The following is a 19490-nucleotide window of genomic DNA, read 5'->3' on the forward strand; positions in this document are numbered from 1 at the left end:
TTCTTTCTTTTTTGTAGAATATACTGAGATGGCAATTAATTTAAAGGAAGCATTTGATAAGGCAGTAAACCGTTATTTGGAATCTGAAACATCGAGTGATGAAGATCTTTCATCGACAAGATCAGTATCTATGTCTCCTTCATCTCTTTCTTATCCTTTAAATACTACTTCTCCTTCTACAATGCAGCATAATGTAAAAAAGAGCTTAAAGAAGTCAAATAAAAGATCTAAGTCTATTAAATCTGAAACTCGAGCAAAATCAAAAATTAGCGTGGTAACTGAAGAAGGAAAGCAAAGTAAGAATTTGAAATTTACTAAGAAGAAGAGAGGTAAGAGAAAATCCAAGAAAATGAAGGAAGATATTATAGAAGAAGAGGAGGAAGAAGAAGAGGAAGAATATACAGAGATAAAAAACGAAGAGCAGAAACAAGAAAAAGAAATAAAGGGGGAAGAAGCTGACAAAGTATTATCAGATGTTAATGTTGTAAAATCAAAAGGGAAGAAACACATCAATACAAACAATGTTTTATTAAAAACCAAAAAGCTGCCTCCCAAAGAACAAGAAGAAATTAAACGTGCAAATAAAAAGAACAAACATCAACAAAAAAAAGATGTAGAGATTATTCGTTCGGTAAAGGAAGGGAAGAGACGGAAAGAGGATTTTGAAGAAAGTTACGAACCTTCTATTATTGCAAAAAGTAAGAGTAGAAAAATTGAGAAAAAAGAACTAGAGAATACGTTAATAGCAGAAAATACGAAGAAATGCAAATTAAAACGAGTAGAATCTCAAGATAATAATACAGAAAAATCTTTACATGTAAAGGTTAAGAAAAATCGTAAAAAGGAAAAAGTTGGAGCAAAAATGAATTTGAAATCAGATGAGGAATTTGACAGAAAGATTCTTATGAAAGAAAAAGAGAAAGAAAAAAAATCAAAACTGAAGACTGAAGAAAACGTGAACAACGGTGAATTAACAGATCTTGTAGATTCCAAAGAAGTAGAAATAGAAACAAATATACAAAAGTCAAAACAATTTGATACTTGTAAGAAACTTGCTGCGTTAGTAAATAATAAAGATTTGGAGTCACTTGATAGTCTGAAAGATAAGGTAAGTGAAAGACGTCGCGAGGAAAAATTGAAACATGAAAAGGAAAAACAGAAGAAGAAAGATATTCAGAGTGCGTACTCGAAAAAAGTGCCTTCAAATGGTAGTGCATTACATGATGGAGATAAAGTCAATTTAAAACGGTTGAAATCCAAAAAAGGAGTAAAGGAAGAAAAATCGATTGCTATAGGAGACATAAATAAGTGTCACAATCATGAAGTAAACGATAGTAAAAAAACAAAAAATACACAAGTTAGACATACCAAAGCATTTGGTAAAGAAGAAAGTTCAGCGATACAGGCCTTGAATCAAGCAACAGAGCAGACGCTTAATGTAAGTCATAAATATTTAATGTTAGTACGTGTATATTTGTATTATTAAATCTTTTTTCTTACTTATATTTTGTCAAAGTAATTAACTTTTCCTTAATAATAGGACATCAACAAATGGCTCGATGATGCACCTCGGCTTTCGGAATTTTCTTCTGGCAGTGATTCACCAGTATTTCATTCCTCCATTGAATCGAATAAATCTGGACCAAAGTTAGAAGCTCCAAGAAAACGACCAAGTTCTATTAAAATTTTTGGACCACATGGTCCCTCTAGACCAAAAAAAATACAGCGTACAATAGATCGTTTACAACCTGGTAAAAGCAAGGGAAATTTATTATTAAAGAAACCATTAAATTTATCATCTTCCAATATTAGTGATACAACAGTCCATCAATCTGCTAGTGATAATGTTCAACCTAGTACAGATGTTAAAGAGGAACCAAAACTTAGTTTAGGAACTGTTTTGAAGAACGCTGATTCAATACAGTTGATATGTAAAGGCTTAGTTTCATCACCAAATCCTAATTTTTCAAATGACGATGAAGAAGAAGATCATACAACAGTATCAGTAAATACAACATCGAATGCTGTTGAAGAAAAATTACCTGTTAACAAGGGGACAATTTTACCATTGACAACAGTCGAAGAAACTAAGGATAATAATGTTTTTACAGAAGAAATTCAAAAACAAAAATCCACAACGCCAAATTTAAGTGCTTGGTTTAAAGCTTTTGGGGCACCAAAATCAAAAAAGAAAGATGAAGAAGTGGAAGAAGGTGTGCCAAAGAAAGATGGAGAAGTACAAGAAACGATCTGTAGTAGACCAAGACGTATGAGCACGGGAGGTAGCAGTTTAAGTGAATCACTTTCTAGCTTCTCTCAAGAATCTCCGCCAGGCCGTTGTTCTGGTCGTTCACCGCAAAGTCAGCCTGTAGTAACTACAACTGAAACTCAAATACGAGGTGCTGGATTTTATCAAGATGCTTTGTCAACTGGTAGTAGTCCTTATAATAGCCCCTACTATGCCACACCACCGAGATATAGTGCCCAATTACCTCCTACTCCATCACCTCAGAATCATCCATTGTCCCCAGCATATCCATCTCCTGCATCATATGAACAGACTCCAATATATCCTCAAATACCATCCCAAACTTCTCAAGTATATCAAAAATCATCGCCTCAAGAAAATTCAAATGAAGCTTATCGTCAGTTATCTCCCACATTTTCTCAATGTTCTCCCCAAAATAATTTCCCACAAAGTTCATCACAAAATGAACCTTATCCGCAACAAATATCGTCTAATACCCAAACTCAATCCGCCGGGTATTCTCAACATTCTCCTCAGCCATTACATCCAGTAGTTTATTCACAAACTTCACCTCAGGCACCATCAAATTATTCGCAACCATCGCCTCAACAGTCAACTACACCAAAATATTCTCAACCTTCTCCTCAACAAAATTCATCTATCAATTATACTCAAAATTCTCCTCAAGCAACATCTAATTTTTCACATCCTTCACCACAGCAACAACATTCTCCTTATTCTCAATCTTCTCCTCAAGCATCATCGAATTATTCACGACCGTCTTCGCCTCAACAACATTCTTCATTTTCACAATCATCTCCACAACAATCATCTGCATATTCTCGGACTTCTCCTCAACCACCACCAGTATATTCACAGCAACCTACGCAATCTCCACATTTTTCACAGCCTTCACCACAAACACATTCAAATAATTTCTCACAGCCATCACCTCAACCAATTCCAGCATATTCACAACCATCTCCAAAACCACAAAATTTTTCTCAATCATCTCCACAACAAATACAAACATTCTCTCAACATTCTCCACAAACACCACCTGCATACTCTCAATCTTCTCCACAAGCACAAGTTTCCTATTCGCAACCTTCACCACAAAACAATTCGTATTCTCAACCATCTCCTCAACAACCACCCAATTATTCTCAACCATCTCCTCAACAACCACCTAATTATTCTCAACCATCTCCTCAACAACAACCTAATTATTCTCATCCATTACATTCACCCCAAACACCACCTAACTATTCACAGTTGTCTCCGCAACAAGCAGCAGCAATAAGTTACCCCCAACCATCTCCTCAGTCACCGCATGTTTACTCTCAACCTTCTCCTCAACAGAAACCTGTATGTACCTCTCAACAACAATCTACTACATACTTGCAATCTCCTCCACAACAAGCTACAAATTATGCTCAATCTCAACCACCCAAAGCTCCTGAGGACTATACATCAAGCACAATAGCATCTTCAAGTTATGCTCAAAACTTTAAGCAAACTCATTCATATTTACAATCTCCTACATTGTCGGTGAATGAATCGGAACGGAGACAAGAATTTTTGAAATCTAATAATAGTGATAAAACTTCATCTGAGGAACAACGAAATTTTATCGTTCAGCCAGAATCGTCAATGAATTTAAATGCAAACCATCAAATTTATCAACCTTCGAATCAATTTCCCACAGCATATCCAAATAATTTTTCTAATAGTGATATGCAAAGATCTAGTAGTAGACATAGTAATCAAGAACAACCACCACCACCACCACCACCACTACCACCACCACCACCACCACCACCACCACCACCACCACCACCACCACCACCACCACCACCACCACCGCCACCACCACAACAACAACAACAACAGCAGCAGCAGCAACAGCAGCAGTCGCAACATCAGCAGCAGCAGCAGCCGCAACAAACATTGCAAGAACGACCAAATTTTACTGACCTTAGCGATTCTGTAGGTATTCAAAAATATACTCAACAAAGATCGTTCCTCAGCAAAAATGCAAGTACCGGAGATCAAATTCAAGCACAAGATCAATCGCAGCTTATAGCATTTCAACAAAATTTAACAGCGCATGAGTCTCTTTATCAACCTGGATTTCAACCTTCCGGATATCCTATAACTAATTCTAGACCAGTGTATCACAGTCCACATTACTTTGATGCTAGCTCAAAAACTGCTAGTGGTGGAACTTCAAACACAACAAGTGGCAATCTTCCTCCTGTAAAGAAGCGTGTATATAATGAATCGCCAAATGAACCATCGCGTGCTCTGCCACAAGAATCTGCAATACGACCTGGGCAAGAACAATTTATTTTTGATCCAATGATAGCACTTTCACAACCAGAAGCAGTTTCAGCTAGTCAATTTGAAAGTGTATTTGTTGGAAGTTTGGCAGATTCAGTAGCCACAAGTCCCGCATATGCACGATTGGGTTTAGGTTTAGTAAGTCGTAGTAACAAAGAACAGCAATTATTAACAATTCCTAGACCACCACCTGCAAAACCAGAACATTTGGCTTATGCGCGTAGTCCTGTTTCGGGAACTGCAGAATTGGATTTGAATCTCTTACAAAGTATACAAAGTGCAGCAGCAAAGAATACGCCAGGAATATTGTCAATGTCAAGAAGAGTAGGAGAAACAACAGGACCTCCTGCACCAGTTACAACTAGGACAAAAAAAAGTAAAAAAAGTAAACAGCAGGAGCAACAAAATGTCACTGCCTTATCATCTACAGTTAGTGGAGATCAACAAGCTAGCGGCAGTATATCGAATTTTTCCCAATATTCAGGCACTCCTGGAGACATTGGCTTAAAGAATACTTCAGTAATTCCGCCAGGTGGTAGTGCCTTCAATTTTGCTGCACCAACTAGTACCACCACAAGCAGTTCACCCTTTTACGATAAGGATGCTTCTGCTGCAGCAGCAGCATTTGCATTTTTAGATGAATTTCGTAACACAAATAGTTATTACAGTATGGCGCTTAGACAACAACAGCAACAACAACAACAGCAACAACAAGTTGCACCAGTAACAGATACTGTGCAGTCATCCTGTAATAAACTTAGTAATCAATCTCCAAGAAATTATGCACCTCATCCATTTCTTCATTCTGCGCAAAGATCCGCTGCTTATGGACCACACGTATCTGCTTACGTTCCACCTCATGGTCCAAATCTAACAGTGGATCCTGCTGCTTACCAACAATATATTCATTCCTTATATGCTCTACAACCACCACATCATCATAGACCGTCCTGGCTTTAGCCATTACAATTGATATAAAATATATTTTACACATTACAAAATATTTCGGTGGACATATTGCTTTATATATATTTTTTTAATTTAAAGACAATGCTCTTCATTAAAATCAAAGTTCAATCATATTAATATGAAAGTAATAGAGAAATGATTGTAGTGATGAGTATATCGAGTGATGATTATGATAATGTATAATAGACATTTATTTTTTATGCTTTTATTATTTTGATGCAATTAACGAAAAGGTGATTTTTGTTATTATAACCTTATTGCTTTTTGTTATTATAATCATAGCAATATTTCCACCGGAACTCATTGTTTCATTTCATTTTTTTTTTTTCTGTTTTCTTTTAATGATGCTCTATATGTTTGGCATTTTTACAGATTGTCAGTATAAACTTCTGTTTCTATTCACTAACGTATTATGTACGCATGTATATAAAAATAAGCCCACCTTAATAATAGGAATTTTTGATAGTTTTTTAAAAAATAATTACAAAACAGATGAAGTGTAGCTAACATTCAAGTAAACTTTTATCGAAAGTTCCTCGGCGTAATACGCATTCTTCATGTTTTTTCGATATGTCGGGACGTATTTTATGCAATATTCAAATATATAGAAAAAGAGGAACTACGGTTGACTTTACTTTGTTTTCTTTCATCTTTTTTTTATGACGATAGATTTATCAATATATTTGATTTAAAACAAGTTATGTATAGTACTGAGTGCACTATCGCAAGTGTATGTTATATAGTATATAAATAAGTTAACTTATAAGTTAGAACACGTTTCATTGTACATAAAATACATATCTATTATAGATAATGTGCTCGGTGTTTGTAAGTTTTCAAAATCCAAAATATAAATTGGATGATGAAAGATCATGCTAGTATATACGTTGGTATATGATAGTACGAACGAAAATGAATTATGAAATTCGAGAAAAACATTATCTATATTATGTGTATAGCTACGCACCAGAGAGAAGATATGTAACATACCGCTGTTGTGTATGTATATATATATATGTATATAATATATACATATATATATATGTACATATACATATATATATATATTATCTATCAACCCTGTATTTGAGAATCGTGTACCGCATAGAGCGGTTTATCAAAACTTATAAATATATACAAATTATTGTAAATGTATATTGTAAATGTATTGACAACAGATTAAAGCACAGTTTGTTACAAAATCATTTTTACTTTGTTATCCTATTAGCCAATAATTATTTATTGGTATTATAGGAATTTAATATATTGTGACATTTTATATAGTTACTAATAATATATAACAAGATGAATTAAATATTAAGTTTATTTCACTAATCATCACTGATATCGATAAAAATTCAAAAGGAAAAGAATATTAAAACGTTGCTGTAATAACATGGATAATAATAATATTGATATTATATTATTGAAATTTTCTCATCGATTGAATTATATTCTGCATTCATATAAACGTAATATTGCCTTAAGCAAAATTTTAATGAGTCAATAAACCACGTAAAAAGTAACAGTAGAGATGTTAGATAGGAAGAGTATTAGATAGAAGTATTGGTATACGTTTAAAAAAAAAATAGAAGGTTAAATACGATATTCTTTCGTAATTCTATAAATAGTAGTTTTCGACGAAGTAGGAAAGGATGGTATCGTTCCCTAGAAAAGGCGCGTTCGACGTGAGATCGAAGCGCCACATAGGAGGGGAAATGATCGACGGGTGGCGGGCTACGGGTGCCAAATAACTGGAAGGCGCACACACGGTGCCATTTCGAAAGTCGACATTTACCCGCGATCTAGCAGGATGCGGCAGTCGTCGTACGATTAACGCGGTAAGCGCGCGCCGGTCGTGTATCTAATACTTATCCACGTCTTTGATTTTGACGCATTAAACTGGCGCGATTTCGGTTACCTTTCGACGTTTTAAGAAGCGTTCGTTATTCGATTAGAAGGATGACGACGGAAATTGACAAGGACGAGCTGAAAAAACGTTTAACGCCGTTACAGTGGCACGTGACACAAGAAAAAGGAACCGAGAGGTAGACAACGATACTTCTTTTCTTTTTAGACGTTCGTTATTAGCCATGTTTTTTGCTTAACCACGCTTTTTGCTTCGAATTTACGAAGATTTTAATCAATTACGAATCAGTCCTCTTATCGTATATTTGACGCGTTTTATCTTTTATTATCCTTACGAAATATGTTTGTGCCTCTCTAAAGGTGATCACTATTGTTTTTTCCTCTATCCCATCTCGTTTTCTGTTTTACGGTATCGTAATACCGATGTCAAAATTGTCGCTTGTGTCAGCTAATTTTGTTCTTCGTTTTTCTAAATCTTTTCTCGAATACTATTTATATTAAATCTCGATCTAGATTTAAGACATTTATAATTTATAAGTACAACCTTATTAAGTATATTTTTTATATTTTTATTAATCCATTTTTGTAAATGAAATATTGTGAAGGCCAATTTAGTTATAGATATAGATAAAAATAACTTTTTCAAGAGCGATCGCTGGCTTTACGTCATGGCCAAGTAGTCCAAAAATAACATTTCGGATGTTGTAATTAACCTCTTTTCACTTGGTACCGGATGATAGTGTATTATAATTGTTTCTATGTTACTCAGGCCATTCACTGGTTGCTACAATAAATTTTATCAAAATGGTACATACACGTGTATCGTCTGTGATCAGGAATTATTCTCTTCTGATACAAAATATGACAGTGGATGCGGTTGGCCTGCATTTAATGAAGTTTTAGATCAAGGACGGATTAAGTTAACCAAAGATACCTCTCATGGTAAGCACAGTCTTTTTTATTTTATTTACAAAGCTCAAACAATTATGCTCATACATATATTTGATATAATGACGTAGTATTCCTTATTCATTTTATTCTTACATCATACGAGGATATCTAACGATATGCAGGTAAACTGATATTATTGAATGGAAAAGAAAAATGATTAAATGGGAATTAAAGCTTGAGTATATCTACGATTAGATTTTAGCATTACCTGCTTATTATGGTGTCTTCGCTCTTCACACATTACAATTTTAACCCATCATTAAACCTTCCTAACCGTTTCTTTTATATTTCTTCATTGCCTTCTCCGTAGTTCTTCTCTAATCTCTATCTTTTTTCATTTTCAATAATATAATAAACACCAGTGCGATATAATATTCTGGTAAAAATATTTTCTACTGGTTTAGCTATTAATTATTTTGTGCATGTATATTTCTCAAATACTTTAAATTAATTAATTATACAATATATAACTTATGTTTAGTATATTATGATCTGGCTTTATTTATACATGGGTAAAATGATTGTAGATATAAATTTTGATATAAAGTTTAAAGGAAGGCAGAATTCCTAATACCTCATATCCTGCATGTCCAGCTTAGAGTGTGATTGTGTTAGACTTACATCAATTTTTTATTATTGTAATGAAATGTTAGACATAAATTGCAAACAGATCTTTCGTCTAATTAATTTACAAAAATAGTAGCTATAGCATCTCTCATAATATTTGCAAATAAATAGCACATAACTTGTAATTGTGGCTTTTTATAATATAATTTTACTTATGGCCTTAGTAATATCAAAATTAAATAATGTTATCTTTATTTCTAATACAGCCGTCGCAGTAATATATGTGGTGTAGATGATAATTATTTTTTATGCAGCTATATAAAAAAATTATATAAAAAAGAAAAAATATTATTGTATAGAAAGAAAAGAAATATCATTGTATTGTAGATAGGATAGTTACATTTCTAATAAACTAGATTGTTATTTATTTAACTCTTTATTAATATTGATCAGATTAAAAATTAGGGATCTAAAAAGATTGGAAAAAACAAACATTATATATATAATACTTTTACTTATTTTGAAGGTAATGAAATTAATACTTACTTTAAATTAGTATCATATTCAAGATATATGAGTAATATATATATATATATATATAGTAATTTCAAAATTTTATTCTAATGAATATTTATGTCAATATTGTATTAAGTAAATGATGTGTTCATTTAGTATTATAATCAGTGAATGTTACTGCAATTACTACAGAGGAAACTCAAGGATGTAAACTATATGCAAGGTAATTTTGAAGGATAAAAATATGTGAAATAACAAAAATTAATTAATCTAACTGTAAGTCTACTTCTTCGCCACTACTATTGCTGGGAGGCATTGAAAGTGTACTCAAAAGGGTGTGGGTCTGCGTTTAATCACACTCTATTATTGTCTTTCCTTTGTCTTCCTACTGCTCCGCTACCACCACTTCACTCTCACCATTGAAACACGAAAATCCCGTCACCACACGACCTGTAGTTGGTGGCAATCTACTACTGCTGATCGCAAACCCAGATATGGTGCGGACTGAAGTGACCTGCTCAAAGTGCGGTGCACACCTGGGACATGTATTCAACGATGGTCCAAAACCTACCAGGAAGCGCTTCTGCATCAACTCTGCTTCAATACTTTTTCATGCAGCAGGCGAAGAAAAGAAGTAAATTTCCTTGAACATAAATTGTTCTTTTAACATTAAATTTTTTTAAAGATATTTACGATTCTCCTGATTGCTTCAACTTTTGAACATAATAGATTTCGTAAAGAATCTTTTTACAAGAATTCTGCTTTCTTGTTTAAAAGCAAGATTTTTAATTGTAACGTAAAATATATAATACGTTAATAATATTTGTAAATTAGCACATTAATATTATTAATAAGTATGGTCAATTAAATTTTCACAATCATCCACTACAATATACAATTATAAAGCGTGCTTCCATGCTGATATTGTATCAAGCTAAGCAAAAATTTGTTTACATAATATAAGATATAACATCCCCATACATATTATACAACTGCTCTTGATGTAATAATTTCTAACTCAACTAACATAATATTGTTTCTTTATAATCAGATCTGAATTGTGTAACACATTATTTATGTATATAATTATGATATAATCAATACAAAAAGGTGATAAAAATATTATTTTTTAAAAGTCCATACTATTTTTACAAATGTGTATAAAAGCTGTAATATATAAATAGTTACTATATATTCCTCATAATATAAAAAGCATTGTAAGAATTAAATTGACTATTATTTTTAACCTTTGTTAAAGCCATAGAGACATAATATTAAGGAAGGGCATATTAAGGAAAGATTGTAATAAAATAATAATTGTTTGTTACAAAATGTTTCCTTATATTGTAACATTTCAAAACAAACTAAAAGGTGTTACAGTACAATATATACGTAAAATTCTAGGCGTTATTTTTTTTTTTTTTTTTTTTTTTTTTTTTTACAATAATTATTTATCTGCCGTTTCAATCAATTTCTGGATTCTTTATCATTTAGATATATATTTTCCTGAGAAATCATTCATTACTAAAAATCTTTAAAAGCAATTATATATATATATATATTAGCTGTTTTTTAAAATAAAATAGTTTTGATAAAAACTGGAAACCATGTATTTTGACCAATTTTTTTCAGTAAAATAGTATCTTTGTTGCTAGGCCTGGTTCTTTCATTTAGAGATCTCAAAGCATTTTCAAAAACATCATAAGCACGCAATCATGCATATACACACTTAACCTGATTTTAGTAGGAACCTATTTTATACTTACAAAATGACAATAATACGTTTCTTATGTAAATACTTAAATGCACATGGAACGTTAATCGAGATGCAAGTATAGAAAATAATACTTGTCCATGCATTTTATAATCTATACTCTCAAAATCTATCAGTTTAGTTATCTAATCTTGCCGCATCAAAAAAATAATGATTATTTTATTTTAATAGAATACTTATATTTTTATTACAGTAAGGCATGTTTTGGTACAAGCTTTGTACTTTTGTTTATGTAAACAGATTCATTAACAAGATGATCATTTGCGAACAATTATGCATCTAAATACATTTTGTATTTTGAAATTTGGACATAGTCAAGTATATTTTATATATTTAATGCATCTCGATTTATCATTAAAAAATAAATCTTAACAGTAATTAGCTATAAACTGAGAGAAGAAATATCTTTTATAACTGTCATAATAATAATATGATCAGACAAAATGGATGGTTTATATATATATATATATATATATATATGATTTCATACATATATATATACACACACGCACATATATATGATTCTTTTCAAGATATTTGTGAAAATGCAAGACCTCGCTCGTTATTCCTGATCGAGCTAATTTATTTGGATCCTAATTTATAAATTCGTTTACATGATGATTAATACTACATGTGCAGTTATTTCCTTTTTTTATGTTGCTTAACACATCATTTACTTTCAATTAATTTAGAGTGATTACTAAAAGAAAATTAATACATGCGATGCTTATTCTCGTGAAATACTGACACACAAAAATAATACATTATATCATAATCCCTGATTTTTTAAAGATAGTTTTTTTTATCCAATTTTAGCATGACTTCGAATTTGTCGTAAACACGACATAAATCGAGCCATTTTGTCTGTCAATTGTTAATTAGACTTTACTAATTGTCATTAAAAAACTAATCAGGCTTCTTATTGACAGTTCTATGGAAGAATAAAACTGCTGAATATTAAATACATTATGTTTTTTTCTTTTTTTTTTTTTAAGGAAATAATTATACGTTTTTGCTTTTTTTTCTTTTCTTTTTATATGTAATATATCAGTGATTTTTTATATCAATAATTACTGTACTCTCATGAAGTTATTTTAAGTGTCAAAAATCACATATGACGCAATCCTATACGTAATGAAATTATTAAAAATTACAGAAATTGCAAAATCTAAGTCTCTTAAACTAAATATAGATAATTTTAATTGTAATGACATGATACTTTGAAAATATAATACAATTAGGAAAGACATTTTAGTTGCTCTGTTTAATATGGTACAACCATTTGGAAACCTTATATATAACCGTTGACGTGATTCTACATGTTGGTTTCTGATGGTTCATCAAAATAAATGATACATTTTAATGGTTCAAGATTATAAGGAATCTAGCATGAATATCTCATGCTTCTAAACATGACAACAGGCACTTTATAGTGTCACAAAATGCTCCTACGTTTGAACCTTGTTTTAAAATTTCGTCGATCATCCGTTCATTTGTTTTAAGACACGTTAATGATAGTAGATTTGACCTGTAATGAAGAACACACGTGACCGGACAACATTTGTCCATATAAGAATGTTCTTATTAACTAATGTTTTAGTAAGAAGGCCTTATATATCTTAACGTGTCTTATAGCAATGCAAATGAGAAAAAGTACTTACTTTTGTTTATCTTAATATTATAAAACAGTAATCTTGATTTGCAAAAATGAAATACTCTAACTGCATAAAGCACAAATAACTCAATTAGCGATACTATATATATATATATATATATATATATATATATATATATATATATATATACATATATATATATACATATATATATACTATATATATAGATATAGATATATATGTACTAACACAATACGATGATTGTGACATCCAAGATAAAAAAAAAATAGTTAAGGCATTTTTAGTTTAATAAAACATAGTTCTGCGTATCAACATTTGATTATAAGAACGTGATTTTTGAGAACGTTTAAAACAAGTTAGGCTATCGCTTATATATATATCTATGTCATATTGACAGACAAAAAGATTGAAAACATATTGCTCTGCTCCTCATAACTTCATTCGAAAAATATAAGTCTGACATGAAGACCAATTTACTTTTCTCCTACAATTTTTTTTGTCAAACCATAATAATGTATTAGAATAAGTCTTATGTACTTGTTCACATTTGTTTATGGTATTATCTAATAAGGATCCTTGCTATAAATAATGTGTGTTTGTAGCTAACTCTGATCTTCAACTTTAGAGTCAATAATACTATTTTTACATCTTTAGAAAATAACTGACAGACACTTATCTATCCTTGATGATGAATGTTGATAAAAAAAGCTTTTCAGGCAATATTTACGTCAACTTACGTTCGTTCATTTTTCAACATCTATTTAATTCGACGTTAGAAATTTTTAGCAATCAATACACATCATCGAGGCAAACAAGGTTTCTGCCGTCAGATCGTTCACAGTTCCTCTGATTTAACTTTTTCTCCTCACAACATGCGAGAGTCGAGCAATTTAAAAACTTTGAAACCATTTCTCGATACTCTTCACGTATCGGATAAGTTCTATCTATTTATGACCTATATATATATATAATATATTTATATATATATATATTTATATATGTTTATTTATTACATATATATTATTGAATTATTGTGCCGTTTCCGTTTTGGGAGGGTGGTTCGTTATTCTTTCACATAGTCATATTTATGATCACTTTTGACCATAGTCTTTCACTACTCTTTCAATGACCTTTAGCAGCCTCTTTTGCTGCCATAATTAAAGGTGTTAAGGAGGCTAGTGGCCTTGCCAACTTCAAAAAAGGATGCTGTAAAGGAATGTCAAATATGTCTAATGGTACAATAATAACATTATTAAACATAACAGTAAATTATCTTTCATCAACTCAAGTGTATTACCTTTAATAACTCTGAAGCTGCAGATCGTTTTTCAACTTCAACCTCTAAACATTGGTCTAAGAAATCTTGGAAGATACCAGATAATTTATCCTTCTCTTTAATTTCTGGTTTTCCATTTGTTGCAATTAAATACAATGCTCTTAATGGATTTTCATTTAAATATGGTGGTTCTCCTTCTATCATTTCAATAGCCATTATTCCCAATGACCATATATCTACCTGTTTTTCAATAATTTTAATTTAATAACTTAATAATCAATATCAACCGATTATTGTATATAATAGTTAATATTTATCCACCTTTGGACCATATTGCTTTCTTGTAACTACTTCAGGTGCCATCCAATATGGAGTTCCAACCATTGTAGTTCTTTTACTTTGTTCTGGAGAAATTTGTGCACAAAACCCAAAATCAGTTAACTTTACACCCCCATCTAGACCAAGTAGGATGTTGTCAGACTTAATATCCCTATGTATAACCTGATTACAATGAAGGAACTCCAATGCTTGTAAGACTTCTCTGCATACAGCAGCTATTTGGCCCTCATCCATACAAGTTTCAGTCACGACGTCAGTTAAACTACCACCAGGTAAATATTCCATTACTACCCATAGTTCTTCTCCCACTAAATAACTATCCAAATAATTTACAACATTCGGATGTTTATTCTCCCGCATAACTAAAATTTCATTTATTATCAATTCTTTTTTCGGCTGTTGTGAAAGATTCATTTGTTTTATTGCAACTTCCATTCCTGTTGATGTTTCAATTGCTGTGTAAACTGTACCTGAAGCACTGATGGTAAACACACATTTATTTTGTTGTCTTTTTTTTCTCTGTATTAGATATTATACTCTAGACAAAATATTATGGAATTTATATTTATGACTTACCCTTGTCCTATTTTCTCCATTTTTGTATACTTTCTATTTGGATCTCCCACACTTACAATTGTCCTAAGCTTTTCTAGTATTTCATCATCCGACATTTTCTTTTTTCTTGCTTTATCACTTTGTGCTGGTCGTGTTTGATCAGTCGTAGTCGATGTCGGTGTTGCTTGATTTTTATTTCTATCTAACTGTGATTGATGTTGTTGTTGTTGTGGTGTTCCATTTCTTTGAGGTGACCCCAGTGTAGTTGCCAGTGGTGGAGGTGGTTCTTCTTCTATAGGCTTTGTATACTGGATATTTGAATTTAATATTTTATAAAATCGATCATATAATTATCTCATATTTTCATGATTGTACAGATTAAAAAACTTACTATTGACTTTGTACGTTCTGGCCTTGCAGAAATAGGCGGAGGTGGTGGTTCATCTTCTTGTTCAGAACTAGTTGCACAAGCATCAGTTGGTGTACTACTGGGACTACTGCTGCTTACTCTGTAATGTTATTGTTTCTCAGCAAATATTTAACTAATAGTTATTTCATAATGTAAAGATTGTAAAAGGCTCACCTGCTCAATGAATGTTGAGAGTGAGAGCTTCCTGAAGCCTGAGACATAGCCTGTCCACGAATAGTTCCTACACCTGTACCAACAGTAACACCCATACTTCGCGGACTACTTGCTCTTTCTATTGGAGCTGGGTGTGCAGTTTGAATGATATCTGTATTATTAATATAACAAGTACAAAAGATTTTTCCTTATAAAAAAGAAAATTCATATTATAAACTTACCTACAACTCCAACCATCTTAGTTGTAGTCATGTACTTAGAACCTTTTGTTTCTTTACTGCTACTATCATACCAGTTTAAAACATCCAAGACAGCTTGTGGGTTTTTCTTTTGCTCTTGTTTACTAATATTACTGGACATGAGAAGTCTTGCCCAAGCTTCTGGCATTCCCTATGGATGATAATTTTATATTTTAAAACGGTAGAAGTCATAGTCATATTACAGTAAGGGGAAGTCAAATGTAACAGGTAGGCAATGCTGGCTAGACAGATCTTACTCTCTAAAGAATTTGAAGAAAATATAGGGAAGATATAAATTATTAAGAATGAATATTATAGGATAGAACATGCAAATATAAGGTTTGTATAATCTGTTTAATATATTCAATAAATTTTTAATACAATTTAACGATTACCAAGATTCATTCTGCAGGAAAGCAATAATATCAGATGCCACGTTGCCTAAAGCTTATATTAATCTACAAAAGCATTTATGCTTATGAAGTCTATAACATATCTTACAATTTGAATTGAACGAAAGAATTAATTTTTCTCAACAGCAACGAAAACAAACTTTTAAACAAGATGTATGTACAAGGTAAAATACAGGCAAAGTAAGTCTGTGGTTATTTGAATTTACTTACTTTCAATGGCAGCTTGAAAGAAATAGTGTCTAGTTAGTTTTCCATGTGAGAAAATAATATGTATAAGAAGCTGAGACAAATTACCAAATTACCGTTCCACAATGTCCATACGTATGTGAAAAAATGTTTGAAATTTAATTTTTGTAGATACGGAAGATCCATATGAATATCTTAAATTCTATATTGCTTATCATTTATTTATCATATATTATATTATTTGGATATTCCGTATCATGGTACAACAGCAAAGCAAGAAGCGAGTGCATTTTAAACGACGTTAAAAAGTAAGTAACAATAATGAAACATACCGTAAATTCACCGGTAACAGCATCAAATCCAACATGTACCGTGTGTTCAAAATTTGTTGGATAACTGATATTTGGTTTATCTTTATTTTCTTTCACCTTCATTTTGCCTTTTAATGTCTTTTTCTTACGTTCATCTGAATCTGGTTCTTTAGGTAGTGGGCGCATATCCACTGGCAAATTTGGTGCAGATTCACCTCTACAACATATTCATTATTTAATTATAATACCTTTTCATTTGATTTAATAAATAGCTATTAATGTGTAACTTTACAAAAATAATATATATGCGTTATCTTATTAAAAGATGTAACAGATATAATAAAAATAAAAATCAATAAATTTACTACATTTATTTAGACTAGTTACAGTTTAGAAGTTATTCAGACTTAGACAGTTTAGAAGTTATTTTTTAATCATTTTTTGTATAAATGTAAAAGATATTCTCAAACTGAAAAAAAATTGTTTATGTATTGTAAGTACATTAAAGGTACTTTTTTAAATATAATAAATGTATCATTCAAATAACATATTCAGATTTTAAAACTTGGTCCCCTACATTAGAATGTCATCGTATCTGAACTGAGATTTTATTTTTAGCAACCACTAAATTAGTGGTAGTTGTTCTATTTTTGGAAGATACAGACTTATGTATATTATAAAAAAAATAACAAAATTATTAACTATCATAAAATTATTGAATTATAATTATGGCAACAGTTGATTATTAACTTAGTAACATAAAACAGCATTACTTTTAATCATTTCTTTGTTCATACATAAAAATATATAATTAAGAATTTTATAAAATATATAGAATACTATATATTATATACGTGTTATAAGACAGCAACATTAAAATAGCCCATAATCCTTATTTACAATTTGTTATAGTTATTAAATTCCTTTTTATTAATTATGAGCTTAAAGTTAAGCGTGGCAATAGCTAATCAATATCCAGTAAAAAAGATCAGATGATACAAAGTAATATGTTTAGCAATGGAAATATATACAAATATGACAAGCACATGTACCTATTAGATGTCAGTCGTACAGGAGGTGCAGGAGGTTTATCTTCTTCGTCTGACATATTGCACCTGCTTCTTTCTCTTTGTTGCCAGTCTATTTTTCGTGGCTGCGTTTCTAATATTCTATTTAGAAATGAAACTATTCACAGCAATGCTTGTCAGAGTTCAATCAACAGTCTTATTTTCTAGACTTTTAGAAATTAAAGAGTTTAATCACAGTATACTAGAAATCTTGCTGGCAATAACACTGGTTCTAAAATTCATCGAGCACTACTATCATATTACAAAAATGATTTTTTCCTTGATGAACTGAGGACCTTTTTTCAGTGAATCTTCGTTCGATTAAATAACGTATCATAAATGAGAGGGAAGATATTAGATAAACCGGTAGAAGACATGGATCGGAACGAATAGCAAGATGCCTCCCCTCCCACCTCGTGGGTGTCACTCTTAAAAGGTTGCTCCGAAATGGGAAAGAAGGGAGAAAATTCGTCTCTCTTGATATAGTTAAGAACGAACGGCGTCCTCGAACAGGTCAATGTCGCGACGATGGGGTATACTTGAAGACGGGGGACAGCCGGGCGCCTCGGAAGCGTGATTCACGCACGGGTGCAGGCAAAGCACCCCGCCGTATCCACGAATCTTTCTCCTTCTACTTGCTTTCTACTCTCTTCTTTCTCAGAGTCGCGTCGCGGTTATCTTTCTCGCCCCCACCCAACGCACAGGAGCAGCCGCCACAGTCGCGGTTCTACTCTCTTCTCCTTTTCTATCTGCCACCACCGCCGCACTTGGCCGCACTCGCTAAGGAATGAATACGGTATATACCGTATATATATGGCGCCGCTTCAGCCACACGTCCGTGATGTGCCACGCTTGGACACGGCGGAGGTGGAATCACGCGGCGCTTCGCTCCTTTATCGATGCTACTTCATTTCGCGCTCATAATCGCAGCTCGACGACGATCGGTTTTTCTATTTATTTCCCTACCTCTTCCTACGGCTCTTTTCGAGACCGATAAGAAGCTCGAATCACCGCCGTGGCGGCTCTCTATACTGCACAAGCGCCGCCACACTAGAATATGTTGCTATTTCTTCTTTACCTCTTTCCTATTCTATTCTTTCTCTCTTCTCTCTCTTCTACCTTCGCTCTTTTTATTTTTTTCCGCTCTCCAGTGCGGTGATCCCTTCTATCTTTATCCTCTCTCTCTTTTCATCTTTTCTTGCTTTCACTCTCCCCAACCCCTCTATCCTTTCCCGCTACACTCCATCTTTCACCGCTGGTGCCTCTTTTCGCAATACATGTATGATTATTGTCGTTATGTGGTTATGTATGCGTACAGATTGCTATATAGCACATATTTCTTTGTACACTTTTGAACCGCATGTATGCGCGTTGTCACATGCGTATAATTCGATATCTTAATATTATATTTAAATATAATCATTTTTTCACGATATATATTCATATTTCATTTACTTTTACATTAGATTGAACATTAAAATGAAGTTGTCGCCATTTTGGAATAACAGCATGTAATAAAGTAAATGTACTTTATTTTATCGATACTCGAAACAAATATGATTGTAATGATAGAAGGGAATAATCAAGTAGTACCTAAATTATTATTATTATTATTATTATTATTATTATTATTATTATTATTATTAT

General features: G+C 32.0%; 3 protein-coding genes across 15 annotated transcripts in view; 2 read left to right on the plus strand and 1 right to left on the minus strand.

The window, feature by feature from the left end:
* Window positions 1–6762, plus strand: part of LOC122630793 (bromodomain-containing protein DDB_G0280777-like) — a 10698-nt gene extending 3936 nt beyond the window's left edge. Inside the window, exons 8-10 of one of the 3 annotated variants that reach the window (XM_043815702.1) lie at window positions 18–1438; window positions 1541–4042; window positions 4109–6762. In XM_043815702.1, coding sequence (XP_043671637.1) covers window positions 18–1438; window positions 1541–4042; window positions 4109–5551 — 5366 coding nt within the window. In that variant the 3' untranslated portion in view covers window positions 5552–6762. Of the gene's footprint in view, window positions 1–17; window positions 1439–1540; window positions 4043–4083 lie in introns of all 3 variants that reach the window. The other 2 variants (XM_043815701.1, XM_043815703.1) reach the window with 2 other exon arrangements.
* Window positions 6763–7280: 518 nt separating this feature from the next.
* LOC122630797 (methionine-R-sulfoxide reductase B1) lies at window positions 7281–10692 on the plus strand. Of its 5 annotated transcripts, XM_043815717.1 has the most exons (4): window positions 7281–7608; window positions 8199–8371; window positions 8484–8502; window positions 9920–10692. In XM_043815717.1, exons 1-4 carry the CDS (start codon window positions 7523–7525, stop codon window positions 9969–9971), a joined length of 330 nt encoding a protein of 109 aa, XP_043671652.1. In that variant the 5' UTR covers window positions 7281–7522; the 3' UTR covers window positions 9972–10692. The 5 variants fall into 5 exon arrangements, with proteins under 5 accessions (XP_043671652.1, XP_043671654.1, XP_043671653.1 ...); XM_043815719.1 differs by lacking the exon at window positions 8484–8502 and having other exon boundaries at window positions 7282–7608; window positions 8503–10063; XM_043815718.1 differs by lacking the exon at window positions 9920–10692 and having other exon boundaries at window positions 7282–7608; window positions 8449–8502.
* Window positions 10693–10780: 88 nt separating this feature from the next.
* Window positions 10781–19085, minus strand: LOC122630796 (serine/threonine-protein kinase Pak). Of its 7 annotated transcripts, none has more exons than XM_043815714.1 (10): window positions 17829–19085; window positions 16798–16993; window positions 16490–16501; window positions 15849–16017; window positions 15628–15754; window positions 15436–15541; window positions 15066–15352; window positions 14472–14967; window positions 14172–14390; window positions 10781–14080 (listed from the first exon to the last, which is right to left on the minus strand). In XM_043815714.1, the coding sequence occupies exons 1-10, from the start codon at window positions 17882–17884 to the stop codon at window positions 13997–13999; spliced, it is 1752 nt and encodes a 583-aa protein (XP_043671649.1). In that variant the 5' UTR covers window positions 17885–19085; the 3' UTR covers window positions 10781–13996. The 7 variants fall into 7 exon arrangements, with proteins under 7 accessions (XP_043671649.1, XP_043671648.1, XP_043671646.1 ...); XM_043815713.1 differs by having other exon boundaries at window positions 15436–15544; XM_043815711.1 differs by having other exon boundaries at window positions 15628–15778.
* Between the last annotated feature and the right edge of the window lie 405 nt (window positions 19086–19490).

This window comes from Vespula pensylvanica, chromosome 7 (assembly GCF_014466175.1).
Source record: "Vespula pensylvanica isolate Volc-1 chromosome 7, ASM1446617v1, whole genome shotgun sequence".
Lineage (NCBI taxonomy): Eukaryota > Metazoa > Arthropoda > Insecta > Hymenoptera > Vespidae > Vespula > Vespula pensylvanica.